The 20,611-nt window shown below is 43.0% G+C and overlaps 1 protein-coding gene across 2 annotated transcripts in view; it reads left to right on the top strand.

Moving 5' to 3' along the window:
• Nucleotides 1–20,611, top strand: part of PolZ1 (DNA polymerase zeta catalytic subunit) — a 282,317-nt gene that overhangs the window by 111,089 nt on the left and 150,617 nt on the right. For both annotated transcript variants that reach the window (XM_075896104.1, XM_037424966.2), the window contains exon 3: nucleotides 7,698–7,837. In XM_075896104.1, coding sequence (XP_075752219.1) covers nucleotides 7,698–7,837 — 140 coding nt within the window. The remainder of the gene's footprint in view (nucleotides 1–7,697; nucleotides 7,838–20,611) is intronic.

Below are 20,611 nucleotides of genomic sequence, written 5' to 3'. Positions count from 1 at the left end.
CTTAGGCGAGACGACGTCACGCCAGTCACTAGTGATGACGTCACTGGGCCTTGTGTCAGCGTTCAAGTTATTACTCTCTCAAACACGTTTCATTTGATATGTATAACTCAGGTTAGACGCTGCGTGCGTGGGTGTCAAACGCGATGACGTCACACGAGTCACTAGTGATCACGTCACTCTGCCGATTGACAGCGTTCAATTTATTAGCCTCTCGAAGACGTTTCGTTTGGCATACATGATGGCAGGTTAGACGTTGCGTGCGTGGGTGATAGGCGTGATGACGTCACCTAAATAACAAGTGATCAAGTCAGTTGGCCGAGTCATAGGTAACACGTTATCGCTCTCTCACAGACGTTTCGTTTGGTATGCATGTCGGTAGGCGAGTAAATAACGTGCGCGGGTGATATTCGTGATGACGTCCCCTGAGGAACTGGTTATCAGGTGACTTGGCCGAGTTTTAGGTATCAAGATCCCGCCCTTTCAAAGACGTTTCATTTGATATGCATGACGGAAGGTTAAGACAGTGCGTGCGTGGGTGATATGCGTGAGGACGTCACCTAAGTCACTCGTGATGAGATCATTGGCCTGGTTAATGATTATCAAGTTATTACTGTGTGGACGGCTTTTCCTTTGATATGCATGTCGAAGGTGTGAATAGTGCTAACGCGGGTGATAGGCGAGATAATGTCGCGGGAGTCACATTGTGTCACGAGTGACTCATTCATGGTTTTTCCCTGTTCAATTCACTCCACATATTCCCGGATATTCTGGGTCGTTTTGAAGTCACAATGTCATCAGGATTAAATTCGCTGGCGTCCGGATTAAATCGGCTGGCGGTTGGATTAATTTCAGTGGCACTTGGATTAAAATGAATGGCACCTGGATTAATTTAAGTGGCGGCTGGATTAAATTGACTGGCGCCTAGATTAATTTGGCTGGCGCTTGGATTAAATTGAGCGGGAAAACCTGTAGTCATACCCCGCAGTCTGCGCTCTGACACATGCGAATTTTTTCATACTGATCCGCAATGTGCGCACTCCGGGGTATCGAAGACTTACCAGCGCATTCGCCAACGGTACTTTTGGCGCGGCATGTACCGCTATGTGCTGAAATTCGTTCGCTCCTGCATAGAATGTCAGCGCCGCAAAACTTCAACGCACCTGTCGCCGGTAGGTCTGCAACCTCTACCTTGCCCTGCCAGGCCCTTTGGGCGCGTTGGCATCGATTTGTGTGGGTCACTTCCACAAACGTCGGCTGGTAACCGCTGGGCCATTGTCGCTGTGGACCACCTCACGCGATACGCCGAAACAGCCGCTCTCCCCTCGGCTACAGCGAGCGATGTCGCCTCCTTTCTGCTCCAACTATTCATTCTGCGACACGGTCCACCCCAGGAACTGCTCAGTGACCGAGGCCGCGTGTTCCTGTCTGAAGTCGTTGAAGCCATTCTCAAAGAGTGCAACGTTGTTCACCGCAAAACTGCTTACCACCCGCAGACAAATGGCCTCACCGAATGCTTCAACCGTACGCTCGGCGACATGCTCTCCAAGTACGTTGCCACGAATCACACAAATTGGGACTACATTCTACCCTTCGTCACTTACGCATATAATCCCACCCCTCAGAGCACTACTGGCTTTTCACCTTTCTTTTTATTATATGGAAGCCACCCGTCGCACACCGTCGACACGATACTTCCGTACAAGCCAGATCTGTCCGAGTGGGTGCCTAATTCTGCTACAGCCAAGCTTGCTGAAGAGTGTCGAGAGCTTGCAAAGACCTTTACTGTGCATCATCAAGAGCGGCAAAAAAGCATTCGCGCTGACACCATCACTACTGCGTCCCCGTTCTTCCCTGGAGCGTTCGTCTGGCCCTCGATCCCTACCAATGCAACTGGCCTATCTTCAAATCTATTGCCCGAATACGAAGACCCCTACCGTGTCATCAAATGCACTTCCCCTGTCAACTTTTGATTGAACCCATCGAACCATCTTCGGACATGCGCCGTCGAGGACGCGAAATTGTTAACGTGGAGTGCCTCAAGGCCTACCATGACCCGCTCATTGTAACCAGCTGAAGAAGAAGAGCAGCTTGTGCAGAGAGTCGGTCCCCTCATTGACTGTCGCTGTCGGGCATCATCGACGAGTGTCTGCCAATAAAGGTCTTAACAATATATATATATATATATATATATATATATATATATATATATATATATATATATATATATATATATATATATATATTCATATATATATATACATATATATATACATATATATATATATATATATATATATATATATATAAGGGAGAGAAGTGTATACCTAAGGGCTCGTATTTCCGTGTTTTAACACAATATTAATGAGATATAACAGACAGTAATGCCAAGGAATGTACAGGGGAAGTTATTAGAACCAATGGAATGTAAATAAGAAGAAAGAAGAAAGAAAAGTGGATGAAAAAATTACCAGCTGTGAGCAGGAATCGAACCTACGACCTTCGAATAACGCGTTCGATGCTCTAACCACTGAGCTATCACAGCGGCCGTCCCTCCATCCACTTTTTGGGGTTTATATGTGAATTTAGAAGTAGGAGTGACAGTCAGCGCCATCTATAAGCCAAACAACGAGTGTGAAAACACTCTTATTCGCATGTTTGGCGTCACGTAGCACGTGAACTTATTATGAGCGGCCAGCTGATTAATTGTCCCTCTTATACAACCTAAACACACCAAGTCTGCCAGTACGAGACCCTCGTTCAATGAAATAAGGGAAAGAAGTTGGTGCTGACTGTCACTTCTACTTCTAAATTCACATATAAACCCACAAAAGTGGATGGAGGGAAGGCCGCTGTGATAGCTCAGTGGTTAGAGCATCGAACGCGTTATTCAAAGGTCGTAGGTTCGATTCCTGCTCACAGCTGGTAATTTTTTCATCCACTTTTCTTTCTTCTTTCTTCTTATTTACATTTCATTGGTTCTAATAACTTCCCCTGTACATTCCTTCGCATTACTGTCTGTTATATCTCATATATATATATATATATATATATTATGAATGGCCCGTCGAACCTACAATATATATATATATATATATATATATATACATATACACATATATATATATATATATATATATATATATATATATATATATATATATATATATATATATATATATATATATATATATATATATATTGTAGCGATGCTGACGCCGACAGGTTAAAAAGCAAGCGTCTTTATTAGGGCGAACTTGTGCCTTCTAAAAACTATGGTCGTCAAGTTCGTGTAGCCGAGTGCACTATCTTCCTCTTCCTCGTTGTTGGAACGTACGAACGCGTGGCGCATGCCAGCCGAGCCGGTTCTTGCTGGTGCTGGTGCCACGATGATTGTGGCGTTGTGGCGGGCTACTTGAATGTGGTGAACCTGTCGCAGCAATATATATATATATATATATAGCATCGAACGTGTAGCATAGAGCATTGAACGCGTTATTCGAAGGTCGTAGGTTCGATTCCTGCTCACGGCTGGTTATTTTTTCATCCACTTTCTTTCTTCTTATATACATTCTATTGGTTCTTATAACTTCCTCTATACATTCCTTGGCATTATTGTCTGTTAGATCTCATTAATATTTTGTTAAAACACGCAAAAACGAGCCCTTAGGTATACACTTCTTTCCCTTATATATATATATATATATATATATATATATATATATATATATATATATATATATATTGTAATAAGCGAGACAGACACAACACCCGTTCGTCGGGCAAGCTGCTCTATTCCGCCTCTTCTTCCTTGCTTTTCAGCCCATGGCCCACAGCTGCGGTGACGCTCTTCGTTACATTCGGCCACACTGCGGACCTGACAAAGAAAAAAAAAAAAGAAATTACAGTTCATTGCACCTGCAGCGGTCCGACTGCTTTTTTCAAGCGCGACACATGCGCGGCAAAGTTGTTTCTTTTGCGTTTATCAAGAGTGAAGCTCGCATCTGAGGTGTTCACACGCCAGGTATTTTCTCCTACACGCTGAGTAATTATGAATGGCCCGTCGAACTTGGGGAGTAGCTACTTGCCAGGCCCGCTGGTGGCCCTTTGCACCCAGACCTCGTCACCGATGTTGTAAGCAGGAGCGGGTCTACGGCGTCTGTCATAGAGGTGCTTTTGATTTTCTTGTGCGTGGGTGGCTTTCTTCATCGCCTCAGTTCGGATCTTCTGACAGGCCACTTTGCGATCGTTGGCACGTGGAATTATAGTGGGAGCATCCAGACTGAGGACCGCTTTCAGCTGTGGTAGTTTCCCATAAACAATTTCGTAGGGCGTCTCCCCGGCAGACGTCTGCAGTGCCGTGTTAATCGCAAAAGCGGCTGACGGAAGGTGGACGTCCCAGTCGGCCTCTCCTTTTTTCCCTGCCTTCGTATATGGAGCGAGTCGTGCCTGGATGCTCTGGTTGGTTTTCTCAGTAAGGCCGTTTGCTTGAGGACGAAACGCGGATGCGAAGTGGTGCTGTACGCCTGCCGTGCAAAGGTACTTTTTCAGTTCCCTGCTACGAAACGTTGTAGCCCGATCAGATATTAACCTTTTTGGTAAGTCATGTCTCCATTCAAATCGGTGCTTGAGGAAGTCGATTAGGTGAGTGAATGCAAGAGATGGCACGGCGTCCACTTCTACGTATTTTGACAGGTAGTCTACTGCTACAATGACGTAAGAATTTCCTGCAGTGGTGGTGGGTAGAGGTCCCATGTAATCAATGCCAATCGTGTGAAAAATTGTTTCGGGTATCTGGATTGGTGTTAGTAATTCAGGTTGACACCCAGGCAGTCGCTTAAACTGCTGGCAAATTTTGCAACTGGCGACATAAGAACGGACACTACTTTGCATCTTCGGCCACCAAAAACGTTTTTGTAGTTTCTGGAGCGTGGCTCGTTGGCCGGCGTGTCCGCCTTCTGGGGAGTCATGAATGGCTCGTAATATTTCTGACCTATGGGATCGGGATCACCACGTGGTTGTTCTTCGGATAGGTCCGCTCACCAGTGACTTCGGTACAATGTGGCATTGCGCACCACAAAAGTTCTGTTATTTCCCTTGCCAGTGATAGATGCAATAATGGATGCCAAATCTTTATCCTCCTGTTGGGCTCGGGGTTTGCCTGGTTTGTTTCGTGCAGTCAAAAGCGTTCCATGAGAGTGCATCGGTGACGTTGTTTAGCCCCCCCGGCGCGGTGGCGCACGTCAAAATCGTATTCTTGCAGCGTGATTATCCACCGGGCAAATTTGTGCTTAAGTTGCTGCTTGGAGAACATCCATGCTATAGCAGCATTATCAGTCACAACTGTGAATTTACGCCCGAAAAGATAATGTCGAAACTTATCATCGACGCTCCATACCACTGCAAGACATTCAAGCTCATCGGAGTGATAGTGGCGCTCGGTGTCTGAAAGTTTTCGGCTGACATAAGCGACCACGTGTTCCACGCCTTTTGGATCACGCTGCACTAACACAGCTCCTAGGCCGACTTGGCTGGCATCAGTGAGCCCTTCAGTGGACCAGTTTTCATTGAAGTGACTTAGTATGGGGCAACAAGTGAGTTTTTGTTTTATAGCTCGAAAAGGCTTTTCTTGTGAGACGCCCCATTCAAACCGCGCGTCTTTTTTTAAGAAGACCGCTCAAGGAGGCTGCAATCAAAGCGAAGTGAGGAATAAACCTTCGTAAATACGACGCCATACCCAGAAATGAATGAACCTGCTTCAAGCAGGTTGGTGTGGGATACTGCGACACAGCAGCTATTCGCTCCGGGAGTGAATGAATGCTGACAGGAGATATATTATGTCCCAGGTACGAAATCTTGGACACCCCAAACTGGCATTTCTCTTGGTTCAAATGAAACCCTGCTGCATAGAGTCTCTGTAGTACTTCGTGCAAATTTCGAAGGTGTTCATCCTCCATCCTGCTAATGACCGCCGCTCTTCGTTGCAATATATATATATATATATATATATATATATATATATATATATATATATATATATATATATATATATATAGTTATAAACTTCGAGAATAGGGCAGTATAGAAAACAAAACAATAAAATATTCATTTAATCCTAACAGTCTCGGCTGGTGGTGGACCAGGCTTCTTCGGAGGATCTAAGCGATCCCCCGAAGAAAGCTGGTCCACAAGCCGAAACTGTTAGGATTAAATAAATATTTTATTGTTTTGTTTCCTACACTGCACTATTCTCGAAGTTTATAACATATATATATATATATATATATATATATATATATATATATATATATATATATATATATATATATATATATATATATATATATATATAATTATGAATCACTGTTCATTAATGGCTAAATTTCACACACCATGATTATAAGGCTTTCGTTTTTATATTACAGGAAAGAAAATTAATATTCTGGAACCCATCATGTTCGATTTTTACACAAAAACGATCAAATATTAGGCTCGAAGCGCACACGGAGTTCAGTTTTGGCTGTGTTTATATCGATCAAAAAAAAAAAAAAAACGGAGGGCGGAAATTCATCGCAGTCACGGAGGCGTCCGCGCATTCTTTGTCGGATGATGATGATGATCACGTATGTGGTGTTCCCATTTATTGCAGGAAGTGGGGCACCTTTCGTTTATTGTCCTGCCCAGAAAGATAACGCATTGAAGTAAAAAAGAAAAAAAAAGTAAATTCACAACAGGCCCGCACTGAGCCGAATCAATCATTAGCCATGTGCAGCACATTGGTGTTACGTGAAGACGCGTTGTGTGCGATGTTCTTTGCCCTTTCTTTCCCACTAATCCGCGAAACGGGCAAGAACAAGTGGCGTCCACACGCGCATGTGTTATGTAGACGCTGCGTTTGAAACACGTGCTTGCAAATAGTTCAGCCACCATGGTGGAACAGTGGTGGTTAAGCGGCTCAGCTACTGTACCGATCACGGAGGAAGGAAAGGTACCTTTTCTTCCTCTGTGGTACCGACAATGGTACTGATCGCGGCTGCAGTGTTCTTCAAAGCAACATTTTTTGTGAGCATTTGCCAACGCACACCCATATCGCCCATATTTTTTTTTTTTTTGAAATGCCGCGCAAGAATCTAAAACCGAAAGTTTATCAAAAACACACAAACCGTAATAAACAAGTAATTTGTAAAAAAATTGTAAAATAAAGCCACTAAATTTTATTATATTTTAAGTTAATATTTATAAAGTATGCGTTACGATTAAAGCTGATACCTTTGGTATATAGCGAAACTACCTAACATTACGAGTGGCCAACTTCAGCGTGTATGCGTTGCACATGGCGCGTTGCTACGAGCAGTTTCAGTTGTCGAGAAGTTTCCGAATTGTGACTTATTATTCGCGCTGGGCGCCCAGTGTGCGAAGCAAGATGTAGGCCCTATCGGCGCATCGTTCGTTCCGCGAATGCGATGAGCGTAAAAATGCCCATTTAGTGGCGTGCTCGCAGCCGAACGGTGGCTGCTCGTTGTTCGTTTCTAGGGCCTTCTGTGTTCGTTTAGCATCTGTGTATACGTCGTGTACGGGCAAAGCGCGCGCTTTCCTCCCCGCTCGTGCCGCTGAGAGATGGATGACGATCGAAGGAAGGATCATAACAAAGGCGCCGTAAAGCACGGCACCCCTGACGACGACGGCTCGTTGAATCGCAGGATGTTCGCGCTTCGGCTGGTGACGCTGGACTACTACCTGGCTGCGCCGTCGGCCCCCCTGGACCCACTCGTCTCCAAGCTGGGCGGCTGGGAAGTTTGGCAGGTGCCCGTGTTGCGGATCTTCGGTGTGACGCCAGCAGGTGCGTTGTTTTTTTGTTTTATTTTTGTCGTGAGTGCCTCTTCATGGTTGTGGCCGTGTGCATGGACGCAGACACCGTACTCGATGGCGGAGTGGCTGCGTGGCCTCGCTCTTTTGTTGTTTGTCGCCCGCTGCTTGTGCGTTGCCGCGTCCGGACCCGACGTGGTTAAAAAAAAGTTGCCTCACTAGCGACAGCGTTCTGGCGACGTTATTCCCCGCTGTTATCTCGCGTACGGCACGTTACGACAAAGGCGAATGACTCGTATCAACGTCTTTCGGGAACTCGGAGCGGAGTTATTGGTAGATGTGGCACCTCACGCTCTGGTCTCCGTTTCCCATGCCAAGGCAGCGACGCGTTCCGAGAAATGAATGAGGTCTCTGTTAGTGGACTTCGAGGAGACGGCGAGGCTTGAAGCTCTCTTTTGTTAGGTGTTCGAAGGCGAGTGACCTGGATTGATATCGGATACTTGTGTAGGCACTGCGTGCCGCTGTTTCTGTGAATACAGGTACGCTTACTGACTTCTCTGCCAGTGTTTTTCATGTGCGAATTTGTGAATAATCAAAGTTAAGTACCTACACTCTACGTTGAGTATGTAGGCAGCAGCGGTACTGATGTTGGAGTTCCTGCAGGGGCTAGCTTAACGTCAAACTACTCATTACTCGTTACGTATGCTTGAGTGAACAATTAAGATTAGTAGTTACTTGAAGGTTTTTTTTTGTCTTTTGTGTGCGTGTGTGGCGATGCAGTGTACACGAAAGCTGTGTTTCTGTGGGCTGGTAAACAGTACCACGAAGCAGGCTGAATACCTGCATGCCTGTATGACAGGCGCAGTAATTGCGGCTTTGCTGAAATTCCCGAGCCACATAGGAGTGCGAGGTGACCTGCACTCCAAGTTGTATATGTAGGAACAAAAAAATAATGGAACGACATCTTTAAAGTCTCAGAGGCTTAGTCATTGTCTCCTAGACAATGCACTGATTGTATTAAAAAACAAAAGGTCAGAAAAGTACGAGAGGACTGTTTATAACTTGCAGTGTTTTGTGGCTTGATGAATGATGATGTAGCTTGTCAAAATATTTAGGCAAAAGGGTAGTCACGTAGCCTAGGCAGTGTTGATAACAGTATTAAGCAGGCGTGCAACAACTGAAGGTGTCAAGTGTAATGTTTACTAATTAAAAAGGAACATGTTTCTCACTGTATTTTTTTTTTCCCCACTTGTAGCAAAATATGCCAGCAATGGTGCTAGTTGGTGGGTGCATACACTGTCTGCTAATCAAATTTTGTTGATAGCTTTGTCCCAGTGAACCGACACAGTTGTCCAAGTGCATACTTGTGTTGTGCATCCTATGAAGTTTTTCTGTTCCAGTGCGGCAGCTGCTGATGAACAGGGCTTATAAACTGACTGTCCTGTACAACAGCTCTTTCGTGGGACTATGTCAGATGAAGTTGTGGGCTACTCAGGTTATTTATATTTGAGCAGTCGCTTTTAAGCTCACAAAACATATTTTCCTCATACATTCGCAGGGCTGAACTTCTGTTTGGGAGTTCTCGTGCCTTTGCGCTGCGAGTGCTATCAAAGGGCGGCAAAATGTGGCGGTGCTACTGATGCAGTTGTTTTATTACCATGGGCCGTTTTCAGTTGCAGATGAGCATCAGCAGGTTTTAAATCCTGTGGGGTGATTGATTCCTTTTTTGTGGCTTGTGCAAATGAGCCAATCATAATCAAGAAATCTGATCTGGTTTCGTCTGAAATCGAAGTTGAAGGTAGTGTGACGCACATGTAAGCTTATTGTTCTGAGATGTAACGTGGTGCATGTTTTCTCCAACAGCAATGTTGAACAGCCAAGAACCAGTAAGATGTGCTATTACATTGTGTTTTGGGTCGTGGGGAGCAACAAAGGAGCTAGAAATGCTCGGAAACGAGGAAGTAATGTCCACACATGGGTTAGGATGTACTGAGGAAACTCAATCGGCTCATAATTTGCCGAACTACGCATTCAGTATTGTTTTAGCACGATTCATGGTAACTTGGTTCAAGTGCCTTTGAAGCAATTTGATTAGGCTTGACTTTGCATCTTGTTGAAGGCTTCTCTAAATCACTTAAATTTTATTTAGGACTTCTCGTCTCTTGCATTAAATGATGGCCCGGAGTGCTCTAAAGGGAACTCTGTTAAGTGCAATGATGCCTGAAAGATTTTCCACTAATGCTTCTGTAAGTGTAATTTTGAACTCTTTCAGGGGCTGCAGCAGCCTCACCTCGGAAATTTCAAGCACATTTGCTCACACAGTTCCTGCTATCGTTGAGACTAGCATGCATGGGCATCGGCAGGATTTTGTCTTGGGGGGGGGGGGGGATGAAATTGTATTGGGGGGCATATCAGAAAGTTTGAGGGGGGCAGCTGCACCCTCTGCAGACCCCATGCTTGCACAGTGAGAGATGAAGCACACGTGGTGCTCAAACTTTTTTTAATAGCTGTGTCATTACTGACAATATAGTTATACCAGTGGTGTCATTTCAAGGCTAAATTTAGTACCAGATGAGCGCATCCCAAACCTCATCTCTACGAAAAAAAAATGTGCTGTAGTTTAATGTGCGAGCATTATGGGGAATAGTTTCTACTATGTGGAAGATGCACGAGCTCCCACACCTTACTGCAGCAGCAAAGCATTAAAGACTAAGAATAGGAAAACCTTGGGCACCAACATGTGTGAGTGTGCTTTGAGCAGCCCAATCGAAAATTCTCGCGGGGCGTGAAAAAATGGCTATTGTGAGAAAAACAGTTCAGAGGAAGTAAGCAGTAGTGCCGTTCAAGGAAAAAGGCACACATGGGTAATGTACGCTGTCAATGAATAATGATTAATCAGAAATTGTGGGAGCAGCTTTGTTTTCAATGAGGCTGGGCCTCTCTAGATGGGGTCACAGATGTTTGCAGAAGTGCACTTTTTTTTTTGTGATCACATACAGGTGTGATTAAAAGAGTGGGGTGTCGTAGATCACAAAAAGGTGAATGGAGGTAAAACTCTGCTAGCCATTTGAGTGGGAGAATACATATAAAGCTTGGAATGATCTTCACAGCTAGGTTATTTGGAAGAAAAAAAAAGAACACACAACTATGCATGCTACTCCACTGCTTTTCTATGTCATACTAATGAACGGTACTTATGTTGTGAGACACTTTTTTAAAATGAATCGTCTCTCAGGTTATGTGCAGTTCGCAATATTAATGTTTCCATCAATACAAGCCACTGGTCTAGTAGTTGAGGTCCTTGACGGCTGATCTGCAAGTCACTGGATCGAATCCCGACTGCGGTGGCCACATTTTTAATGAAGGCAAAAGTGCTGGAGGCCTTTGGACTTGAATTCAGGGGCTCGTTAAAGAACCCCAGGTGGACAAAGTTTTTGGAGCCCTCCACTACAGCATCTCTCATAATCATAACGTGGCTTTGGCACATTAAACCTCGGTGCTTAATATTTTCACCAGCGTTGTGCACTACTGTGTTGCAGGCTGCTCAAGCTTTATCTGCTTGCATTGAAAGTACACCGGTGTCAGTAACTGGCCTCTTTATCTGACATAACAGCAAAGTGCCATGCCAAACAATGAACTGATAACATAACTAAGTTCTGGATTGGTTAAGTAGGTTTAAGTCATAGTATAACTGTGACTTAGTTGTGTGTTACCTTGTAGTGGAAGATTGCACTTAGAAGTTGCGGTACAGGATGGCATGGACTTTCTTGTATATTTAATTATGGCCTGGAGAGCCTTTAGGGCATGTAAGTTATGCATTATAAAGACAGTAAGTAATTAAGCACTCCAAAATGACTTTTAATGGTTAGAAAGAAAGCATTGAGATAACAAAAGCAACTGTAAATTTCATACTGCCTCGCATTCGCTATGCTTATTCATACTTTACAGGTTTTATGAAAAGGAATACAGCTATGGGTGCATCCAGTGCTTTTGTTTAGTGTGCTAGGAGTAGTAATGTTATACCTGGCATGATTATTATGGGATGTTGAGAAATTTCACTCTTTATTGTTATGACACTAATGCTGATGACCAAAGGCACTACCAGTGATGCGATAGTGGTGCTAAACTGTGCCAATAGGTCGCACCTGTTACGTTTCTGCAGAAGACTCATAATTTGCGCCGAGCTTTCGTCAAGATGTCATTTTTGCGGCCTTTCAAAGAAAAGCAATAGGGCTAGCACTGAACGAAATTGTTTCATTGATCGAAATTTTGAGTTCATGTGCGCAATGTTTCCCAGCCGCCTACTATATGTGCATGCGCAGTTACAATTTATGAAAGGATGTGAGGTGCAGTCCATGTGACCAAGATATCCGAATGCCTTCCCAACTAAAGAAATAGTCGTGCTCATTTGCCTAAGGGCATGAACTCCTCCCTCTCAACCCTAGGAGCAGAACTATAGTGTACAAGAAGGGGGCAGTGGAAGGTTTCGTTGGTGGAAGTAGCGGCTAATCTTTAGCTTAGAATTTTCGCGGTAGGCTATCATGTTCTCAAATGTGCTCATGGATGTTGGGCTCATTGTTCGTCCAGGTCAGTGCAGAGTGTGTGCCTGTTAGTGTGGGCATGTGTGAATATTTTTTCTCGAAAATTACAAATAGATTGCATGGAATATTTGGTTGGCTTGCATCTTCATACAGTAACTGAAGCGTAGGAGAAATCTTTTAATTAAAATGTGAACTTTATTAAGGAGAAATGTGAGGTTATTGACAGTCACAGGTTAGGAGAAAAAGTTAGGTTGTGCGCAAAAAGAAACAAATGAAATGTAGTTACATTATTTCATCTTCTGAATTTTTATAAACAAACATGCATTCATGGGTCTGTGTATACATTTCACTAAGTGTGATACAACTTCCCCATATTAGTAACAAATACTTATGTTTGCAAATGTGAGTCTGGTAACATGCCCCAAAGTAGCCGATTTGCTGCTCTGAGATTGGGTTTTATCTGCTCCAGAAGCTGCGCTGAAATTGCTTCAACCAATCCCATTACTGCACTATATTTAGAGACCAACTTCACTATCAAAAGTATGATGTGTATCAGTGATCTTTTATTTACGAGTGGCTTGTAAAAGAAGAAAGTTCATACCAATGTGTAATTAGCTGTCTGTATGATATAAATCAAGGAGCGGGCACTTTTCAAGGCAAAGCTCTATCCAACCTCTACGTTGCTTATTTTTAGCAATATGAAGTTAATGGGCTTGTAGACTTAAAATATTTGCTATTTAATTTATAAACATAATGCTGATTTTTATCTCGTCGAACACATCGGCATATAATAAATGTTGACATAGCGATTGCACCACAGCGGTTAATTGGGAGTTTAGAACGTGTTCAGTTATGTGGTATTTATTTTTGTTGACTAACACTGTACACAGGGTTGCGAGTGACACCTAAGTGCGTCAAGATATTCTTCAGTGTTTTCGATCGTTTTAGTTGGACCACATGCGTGACACACACAGTGGAGCATGCTCTGGAATGCGCGCCAGCTCCTGAGATTGTGTCTAAATGTACAGCGAGTCGTGTACTGACAGTCAAAGCGTTAAATTAGGTTGAACTTTCACTTTTCGAAAAGCTTTGTTCGTTGTTATTTGGTTAGACCATGCACCGACGCTTGCTTCATTAGTTTTTGAGGCCACTGAAAGTGTTCGTGAGGTCAGACATCCTTTGGCCTTGCAATGCACAACAGGGGCGCAAAATGTTGGGGCAGGGCCATGCTCGTTGCGAGTGCATTGCGTTATGAAGCTGTTATTTTCAATGTTGACATCTGTTTCTTTCTTGGCTATGATGCTAATGTTTGTTTGTTAGAAGCATATGGGACTGCATTGCATTTTGTACGTCCCTATTTATTTCCCATTCTTTCTATCTTAAAAATAGTTGCAAACATCTACAGTATAATAATGAACTTTTGTTGTCTTTATTTTAACTTTTCATGTTCCAATTGAAATGTTATATATATATCATTGCAAACATCTACAGTATAATAATGAACTTTTGTTGTCTTTATTTTAACTTTTCATGTTCCAATTGAAATGTTATATATATATCATTGTTTATCTAGTTTATCGAGAAGAAATTCTTCCCCCTTATTTAAGAATGTATATTTTAAAGCTCCAGCTTATTACTTGATTTCTGCCACTGTTGAAGTTCCGCACTAGTCTTTTTCTAATTGCTTGCTTCACATGCATTTTTTTTACCCATTGTTGCTCAGTAGTTTTGGTTAAATTTGGCACTGATGTCCCTTCTACTTTTTCCCTAATACTCTCACTCGATAGCTTTTAACAAATAAAATAAGTTAAACCATTGAAAGCAGTCCTATCTTCCCATGGGAGTTTAAGCATTGAACGCAATAGTACAGCAATAGACACAAGAAGTAAGATCCATGATTTATTCCTCTGTATTGTCATAAACATCCATTGACTAAACAGATAAGCTATCATGCTGTATGCAACCGAACATGAACATTAGCTTGATTTTGTAGCATTGCCTTTTCCCACGCTGTTCTTTTCATGCTTTCTGGGCTTCCTCAGTGGTAAGAGACTGCTTGACCGACTTGATTAGTGGGGCCTGGCTGCGTGCGGTGCATAACTGTGTCGTAGGATCGGGCAGCAAAAGGCATATATGCAAAGTCTTGGCGTATGTGTCACTTGTTGGATGGAAGCACAGGCTGTGATCGTGCTGGCACAATGAGAAGCTTTGGCTGCGTGCAAGTGTGCGAAGTTCACATCATAAAATGAGACGAAACATATATACCTTTTTTTTATGCTCTCAGAGTTTGCACATTGGAGAGAGAAGGGACGTGTTACAAATAAAGAATGAAAAATAATTCATGAGACAGTGTAAGCAGGAAACAGATTTGTGCTAAAATGAACTAGCAGATATGTTAAAGGAGCACTGACATCAAACTTCAAAATCAAGATGAGCCTTTCCTGCGATTGCTCAGTGTGCATAGGTCGTGTTGACCGAATTTTAATCGAATCCGTCACGGGGAAGTTATTTTATTTTGACAGCAGACAGCGTATGAGAGTTTATTGAAAATGGAGTGCCCTGCGACATCGACACTAGTGCTACGTGTTCGGTGTGATACATTCCACACATACCATCCTGAGTGACGATGCGCTAGTAGCGATGATGTCTATGATCCAACTGTTCTTATTGTGGTGCCAACTGGTACCGAAGCCTGGAAACGTGCTCGCTCGTCACGTCTGATTTTCGTCGCACTGCTTTGATTAATTTCGTGAAATTATCAAGATGCAAATGACCTTTGAAAGAACGGCAAAATAAAAGAGCATGATTCAACAAGTGCTTGTTGGTCAGCATGTCGGAGAACCGTTGTGAGTTGCAGTCGTCTCGTTCGAAGCATGTAAGAAGCGCAATGAGGGTGTCTTTTCATATCAAGTATATGTTACATGCCTACACGACCACAAGCTACCAAAGTGGAAGAGCGTATAGACAAATATAATCGCTAAAAAGTAACACGCACAAATCGTTGAATTTTAGTTCGTCTCTAGACTTCTTTGCATTTGCGTAATATTGGGTTACGGCCACCGCAACCGCGAGTGGCTGTATAGATGGGGCTATCTGGAGGCGCAAAGAAGAATCTTGGAAGCAGGGAACGTATTCTATTTCCTCGCTGATGCTCATTCCCGACAGCGATCTTCCATTGGCCCCTTTGCTTATACCTGACTGCTGTGCAAGCCAAAACACACCAATATAGCTAATTGAGACACACGAGCAAACATGGCTGAAGCATGCATCTTCGGGCACTTCCTCACTGCTGCTTTGAACGGCATTCATTTTAGAATTGCTGTTCGGTGAAGGGTCGATTGAAGCAAAAATAATTCGCGGTGTCGTGAATCGTGGGGATTCCAAGCTGCAGACTATTGTATTCAACCCGAGTCGACAATTTGTACAGCAACGACAGCAGTGCAGGTGACAAAGCATGACTGAATGTGTCCGCCTAGCAGACAAAATGTTTGCAGAGCAGCTGAGCCTGATGTCACGCTTTTCTGTGGAGAGATGGTCAGCTGTGGCACGATCTGGAGGTGACTGCGAGGTAGCACCACCGGTAGTGCTTCCAGCGCTAAAAATGGCGGGATTGCCATTTTGAATCGTGCGAGATACCAGTGATATAAATCAATTAAAGTGATAGTTAATTATTGCTCAGTTGCATTTTAGGCCGCGAATCGCTGCTACCGAATCTATAGCTACTCGTTGACGCAAAAATCTTGGCACGAGTGAATTCGATGTCAGTGCTCCTTTAACAGTGATTAATATAACATTAGCTACAATAAATGTAACACTATAACTTCACTTTGAAAAAAAATAACAATCAGCAAATAAATACAAAAACTTGAAATACAATGCAAAAGGCACAGTCAAGCAATGTCAAACATATTGTTCAAATAATGTTCAAAGCATTAAAACTTGAAGGATACCAAGTGGTATGTGCAATTGTGTAATTCCTGCAAACTGCTGAGCCATGTTTTTATGAATGTGGCTGATCAAGGTGAATTTGGCTCTGATGTGAGTGTACGAGCCATCATTATTCCGAAGTGACACAAATCAAGGGTGCTGGAATCAAAGGTGTTACATTGGCCTTAAACCGATTCATTTCATTCCGTGAGCACTGTGCTTGCTTGCCTCAATGTAATCTCTTTGAGCTGCTACACGCTTGATCATTTCAAATGGGCAGTATATCAGATACCTGGATCACACAGCATACGAGATGGGTTACATACGAAGCCACAGGACACGTTGGTGTGTATGTTGTACTGCAAATGGGGAGAATGACCTCTTGCTTGCAAAGAGTAGGGCGAGTCGGTATGAATACATTTTGGGAAGACTTGAGCACGCACACAATAGACGAGCACTGAAGGGACACTATAAAGCAAAAGTGTTTTTCCAGATTGGTAAAGTACTATTTCACAATCCTGAAAACACCACTATTACCGCCGCGCGACGCTTGGCAAGTGACGAAATGCGCCAAAAGAAAATGTGGGTGGAGACACCACCTACTGGTTCCTATGTAGCTTCAAATCGATTAAATTGAATTACATTGTCATCTATGTGTGACATGGACCTAGCATATGGAGTTGCACGAAGTTTCATCGAGCTAATGTCACAAAAAAAAAAAATACATTTTGAAGTTTTCGACATTATGCGTGGAGATTTCGGCACAGAATAAAAAAAAGCAACTGAAATTCAACCTTGATTTTAAATCTTGATTTTCTGTGCTTATAGTGAACTTGTAATTGTGAAACATATGTCATTGGAGTTTTCACGGTGCTGTTTGTCAGTCTAAACCGAGTAATTTCTCTTCAGTGCCCCTTTAAACAAAGAAATCAAAAGGGTGTGATGAGAAATGGATCACCTTGTACTTCTGCTGTGTGGGCTACTTATTCTGCAGTTGCCCACTTGGGGAAAAAATGGCATGCGTTGGGCCATCATCCTGTGCATCACAGCATGGGACATGTAGGTCAGTGGGGTGCTCATGCTTCTCGCACTTTCACTAAATTTATTAAGGGTGGCAAAGTGCTTTTGATGCTGGGCACAAGCTCGTCATGTGTGCCTCTAATAAACAGTTCCCCCACAGAGGTGGTCTAGTGGCTAAGATACTCAGCTGTTGACTCGCAGGTCGCGGGATCGAATCCCGGCTGCGGCTGCTGCATTTTCGATGGAGGCGAAAATGCTGTAGGCCCCTGTGCTCAGATATGAGTGCACGTTCAAGAACCCCAGCTGGTTGAAATTTCCGAAGTCCTCCACTACTGTGTCTCTCATAATGCTATGGTGGTTTTGAGACGTAAAAACCCCTCAAATCTTCTAATAAACAGTTGTTAATAGGCCAGTCTGTTGTCTAGCTGCTTTTTCTGCATTAATTGATTTTTTTATATTTTTTTAGTGTTCTATCAATTATGGAATATATCACATGAACACAAACGTTTGAGAAACCTTTTGCATCCTTTTTTCATTTTGCTGTCATCGTAATGATGCTGCGACGGCTTAAATCATGTTCTCATTGCTACGCCACATCATTTTCAATTTCACTCTCATGCTGTGTTGAAGAAAAGATGCCTACCACTGCCGACAGTGCGTATGAGCATGCACGTCCTGCTGAAATGTACAGCCGAGAGTCTGGTGGTTTGTGCTAGGCAATGCATATCATTCAGACTGCGATGGGCATCACATCCCAGCATGCTCTTTCGGAGATCTCCGTTGGTAACACCACCACATACGATGCCATTTTTTCCTTATTGTAAAAAAGTATTTCTCAAGAGTTAATAGAGTGTCTGCTGTCGAAGTTTGTTTGCCTCGTTCTTCCGCCAAGAGCCACCACAAAGGCACAGAGTTAACACATGTAGTTTATACTGATAAAACAATTGCGAACAGATCTGAATGACCAAGTTGCTGCACTGGTCTGAACCCTTCTTGGAAGTCTTACAGAAAAACAGCTTTTCCGGCCACACAACTTGCAGCTGCTTGCTCTCTCTCTCCTTCTTTAACTCTCTATACTATAAGGACACGGCCGGTAAATGGCTTGGATTCCACGGGGTATGCTGTATTGTGTTATATCAAGTGTGTCTATACTTCAGCTGTTATTAAACTAAACTGTTCATTGTTTGGTTTGTCTGCAACCCTTTTTTGCTAGGTGCTGTGAACCTGAACAAAGAAATAGAGTGGAGATGAATGGCTGTGGAAAAAAACAAAGGTCACTGCATCTTACTTGTATTGACTTTTAAAGGACACTGCTGTATATTTTTATTCGAAGGAAAAGAGATTAAGGGCAAAAGGAAAGGTGAGAAAGACTGACTGTGCCAAAGATGAATCAAATGTGTGATAAAACAAAAAAACAAATAATTTGTTGATGCAATGAGCTGCCCAATGCAGTGACATTTTCAATCAACTCATACTAAAACATTTCAATTCATCCTTTGATGGCACATGCTAGTTCTGTGGAGAGGTGGCTGACACCTTCTACATAGTCTGGGCTTGCCAGTGAAATCTATCTACCCCCCCCCCCCCCCAACCCCACGAGAGAGGACTGGTAGGCGGCCCTGCTCGGCTGTCAGGACCTGATGGCCCAAAAGGCCCTGATTCAACGAACATTGGCGGCGTTGCTTGCCAATGTAGCTAGGGGTTCCACCTAGTGCCGAGAGGGGAGGAGGCCAATAAGGCCCCAACGCAATCGCCTCTGCAACTATTTATAGGTTATTAAATGTTTACAGCCACAACCTCCATAAAACCAGTTTGAGCTCTCTCGCAAGTTCATGTAATGTCCTCGAAGAAAAACGTCAGTTTTTGAAAAGGGCAAGGGAGTTTGCTGCCATTGAAAAGCAGCAATATTTTTTACTTTGTTTCGTGTGAAGAGTGATTTTAACTGCTCTGACTCCTAATTTGCTTTTGGCATCAAAGTGTACCGGTGTGCGTACAGCATAGGTGGTGTTCAACACGAGTGCACCATTACGTTACTGATGTCTTCCATCTGCGTAGTGTTGCTACTCTTCAGCTGATACAAACAGATGCCTATGAGTTGGCAGCTTGCACGACAACTGCTTTAATGTCCTACGCAGAATTCATCCGAATGCTCCACATTCCTTCAGCTTGTTCGGGATCGTATGTTGAGTGTTTTATTTGTATGAAGTTGCAGACCAGCATCGCTGTGCACCAGAAACACTGTTTTCAATATTATGCAGTGCCAACCTGTTGTAACAATGAGAGGTGTAATCTCGTAGGTCTTTCATAAATGGATGTAACCTAGAACATTGTATCAGTGCTGCAATGTTGAACAGTGATATTGGTAAAGGTCAGATGCGGACTCCTCTTGATCTTTTTTTTTTGCTTGCACTGCAAATTAGCAGTAATTTCATTTCATTTTGCCACTTCCCTCGTTTTGCATTTCTCAGTGTCTGTTTTGTCTTTGAACAGTAGATGCCGTGGCAGTTCTTACCTTGAAGTGTTAGAGCGTTACTCATAAACGTTTTCCAAGTTGTAAAAAACTGTACATGATGATCTCTACTTGTAAGGGAATGATCGTTGAGAAGTGTGGAACGTTGGAAATGTTTGCAAGATGTTTGAATTTGATAACGAAGTACATATTGAAAGGCTGACTCCAGCATCGTTGACGTCACGATGTCTTGGCTCGGTTCAGAGTTCGCTGACAGTTTTAGTAATGAAGCTAGGTACAGTGGCACCACTCGTACAAGAAAAAAAATTATTCTGCCATTCCTTATATTCAGTCCTGTGTATGGTGGCAGTAGAATATGCTGGAAATCATGAATTCAATTAAAGATGATGTTATTTTATCGCCTGGGTGCCAAACTGGTTCATGGAATCATTTATATTAAATAATGACGTGGGGCATGCTACAGTTAGTATTTTTTTTTCTAGCGCTTATTGTTAGAGAAATGCCAGTAACAAAGCAAAGCAAAAGTACGCACTCAGCATCTTCTTTGGGAGTTTTCTGAGGGACACATAGGTGTTGACTTTTATTGAACGAAACTCCATAATTGTGGTTTTCCCTGGAACATTGTTGGAGGGTGGCATCAATGCAGTGTCTTTCATCATCTTTCTATAGTGGGATACAACTTAGGGGCTCTGTGATAGAAATAAGCGTGTCATTTTCACTGCTTTTTTTTCAACTGTTGAATGCACCGACATCATTGCAGGAGTGGCTGTGTGAAAAAAGAAGCTGCTATAATTTTATTTTTATGGAGAAACCACGCTGTTTTTGGACTAGAGCAACACGGAGAGGTTGT

This window comes from Rhipicephalus microplus, chromosome 5, assembly GCF_043290135.1.
Source record: "Rhipicephalus microplus isolate Deutch F79 chromosome 5, USDA_Rmic, whole genome shotgun sequence".
Taxonomy (NCBI): Eukaryota; Metazoa; Arthropoda; class Arachnida; order Ixodida; family Ixodidae; genus Rhipicephalus; species Rhipicephalus microplus.
This window is presented reverse-complemented; position numbering and strand designations above follow the sequence as displayed.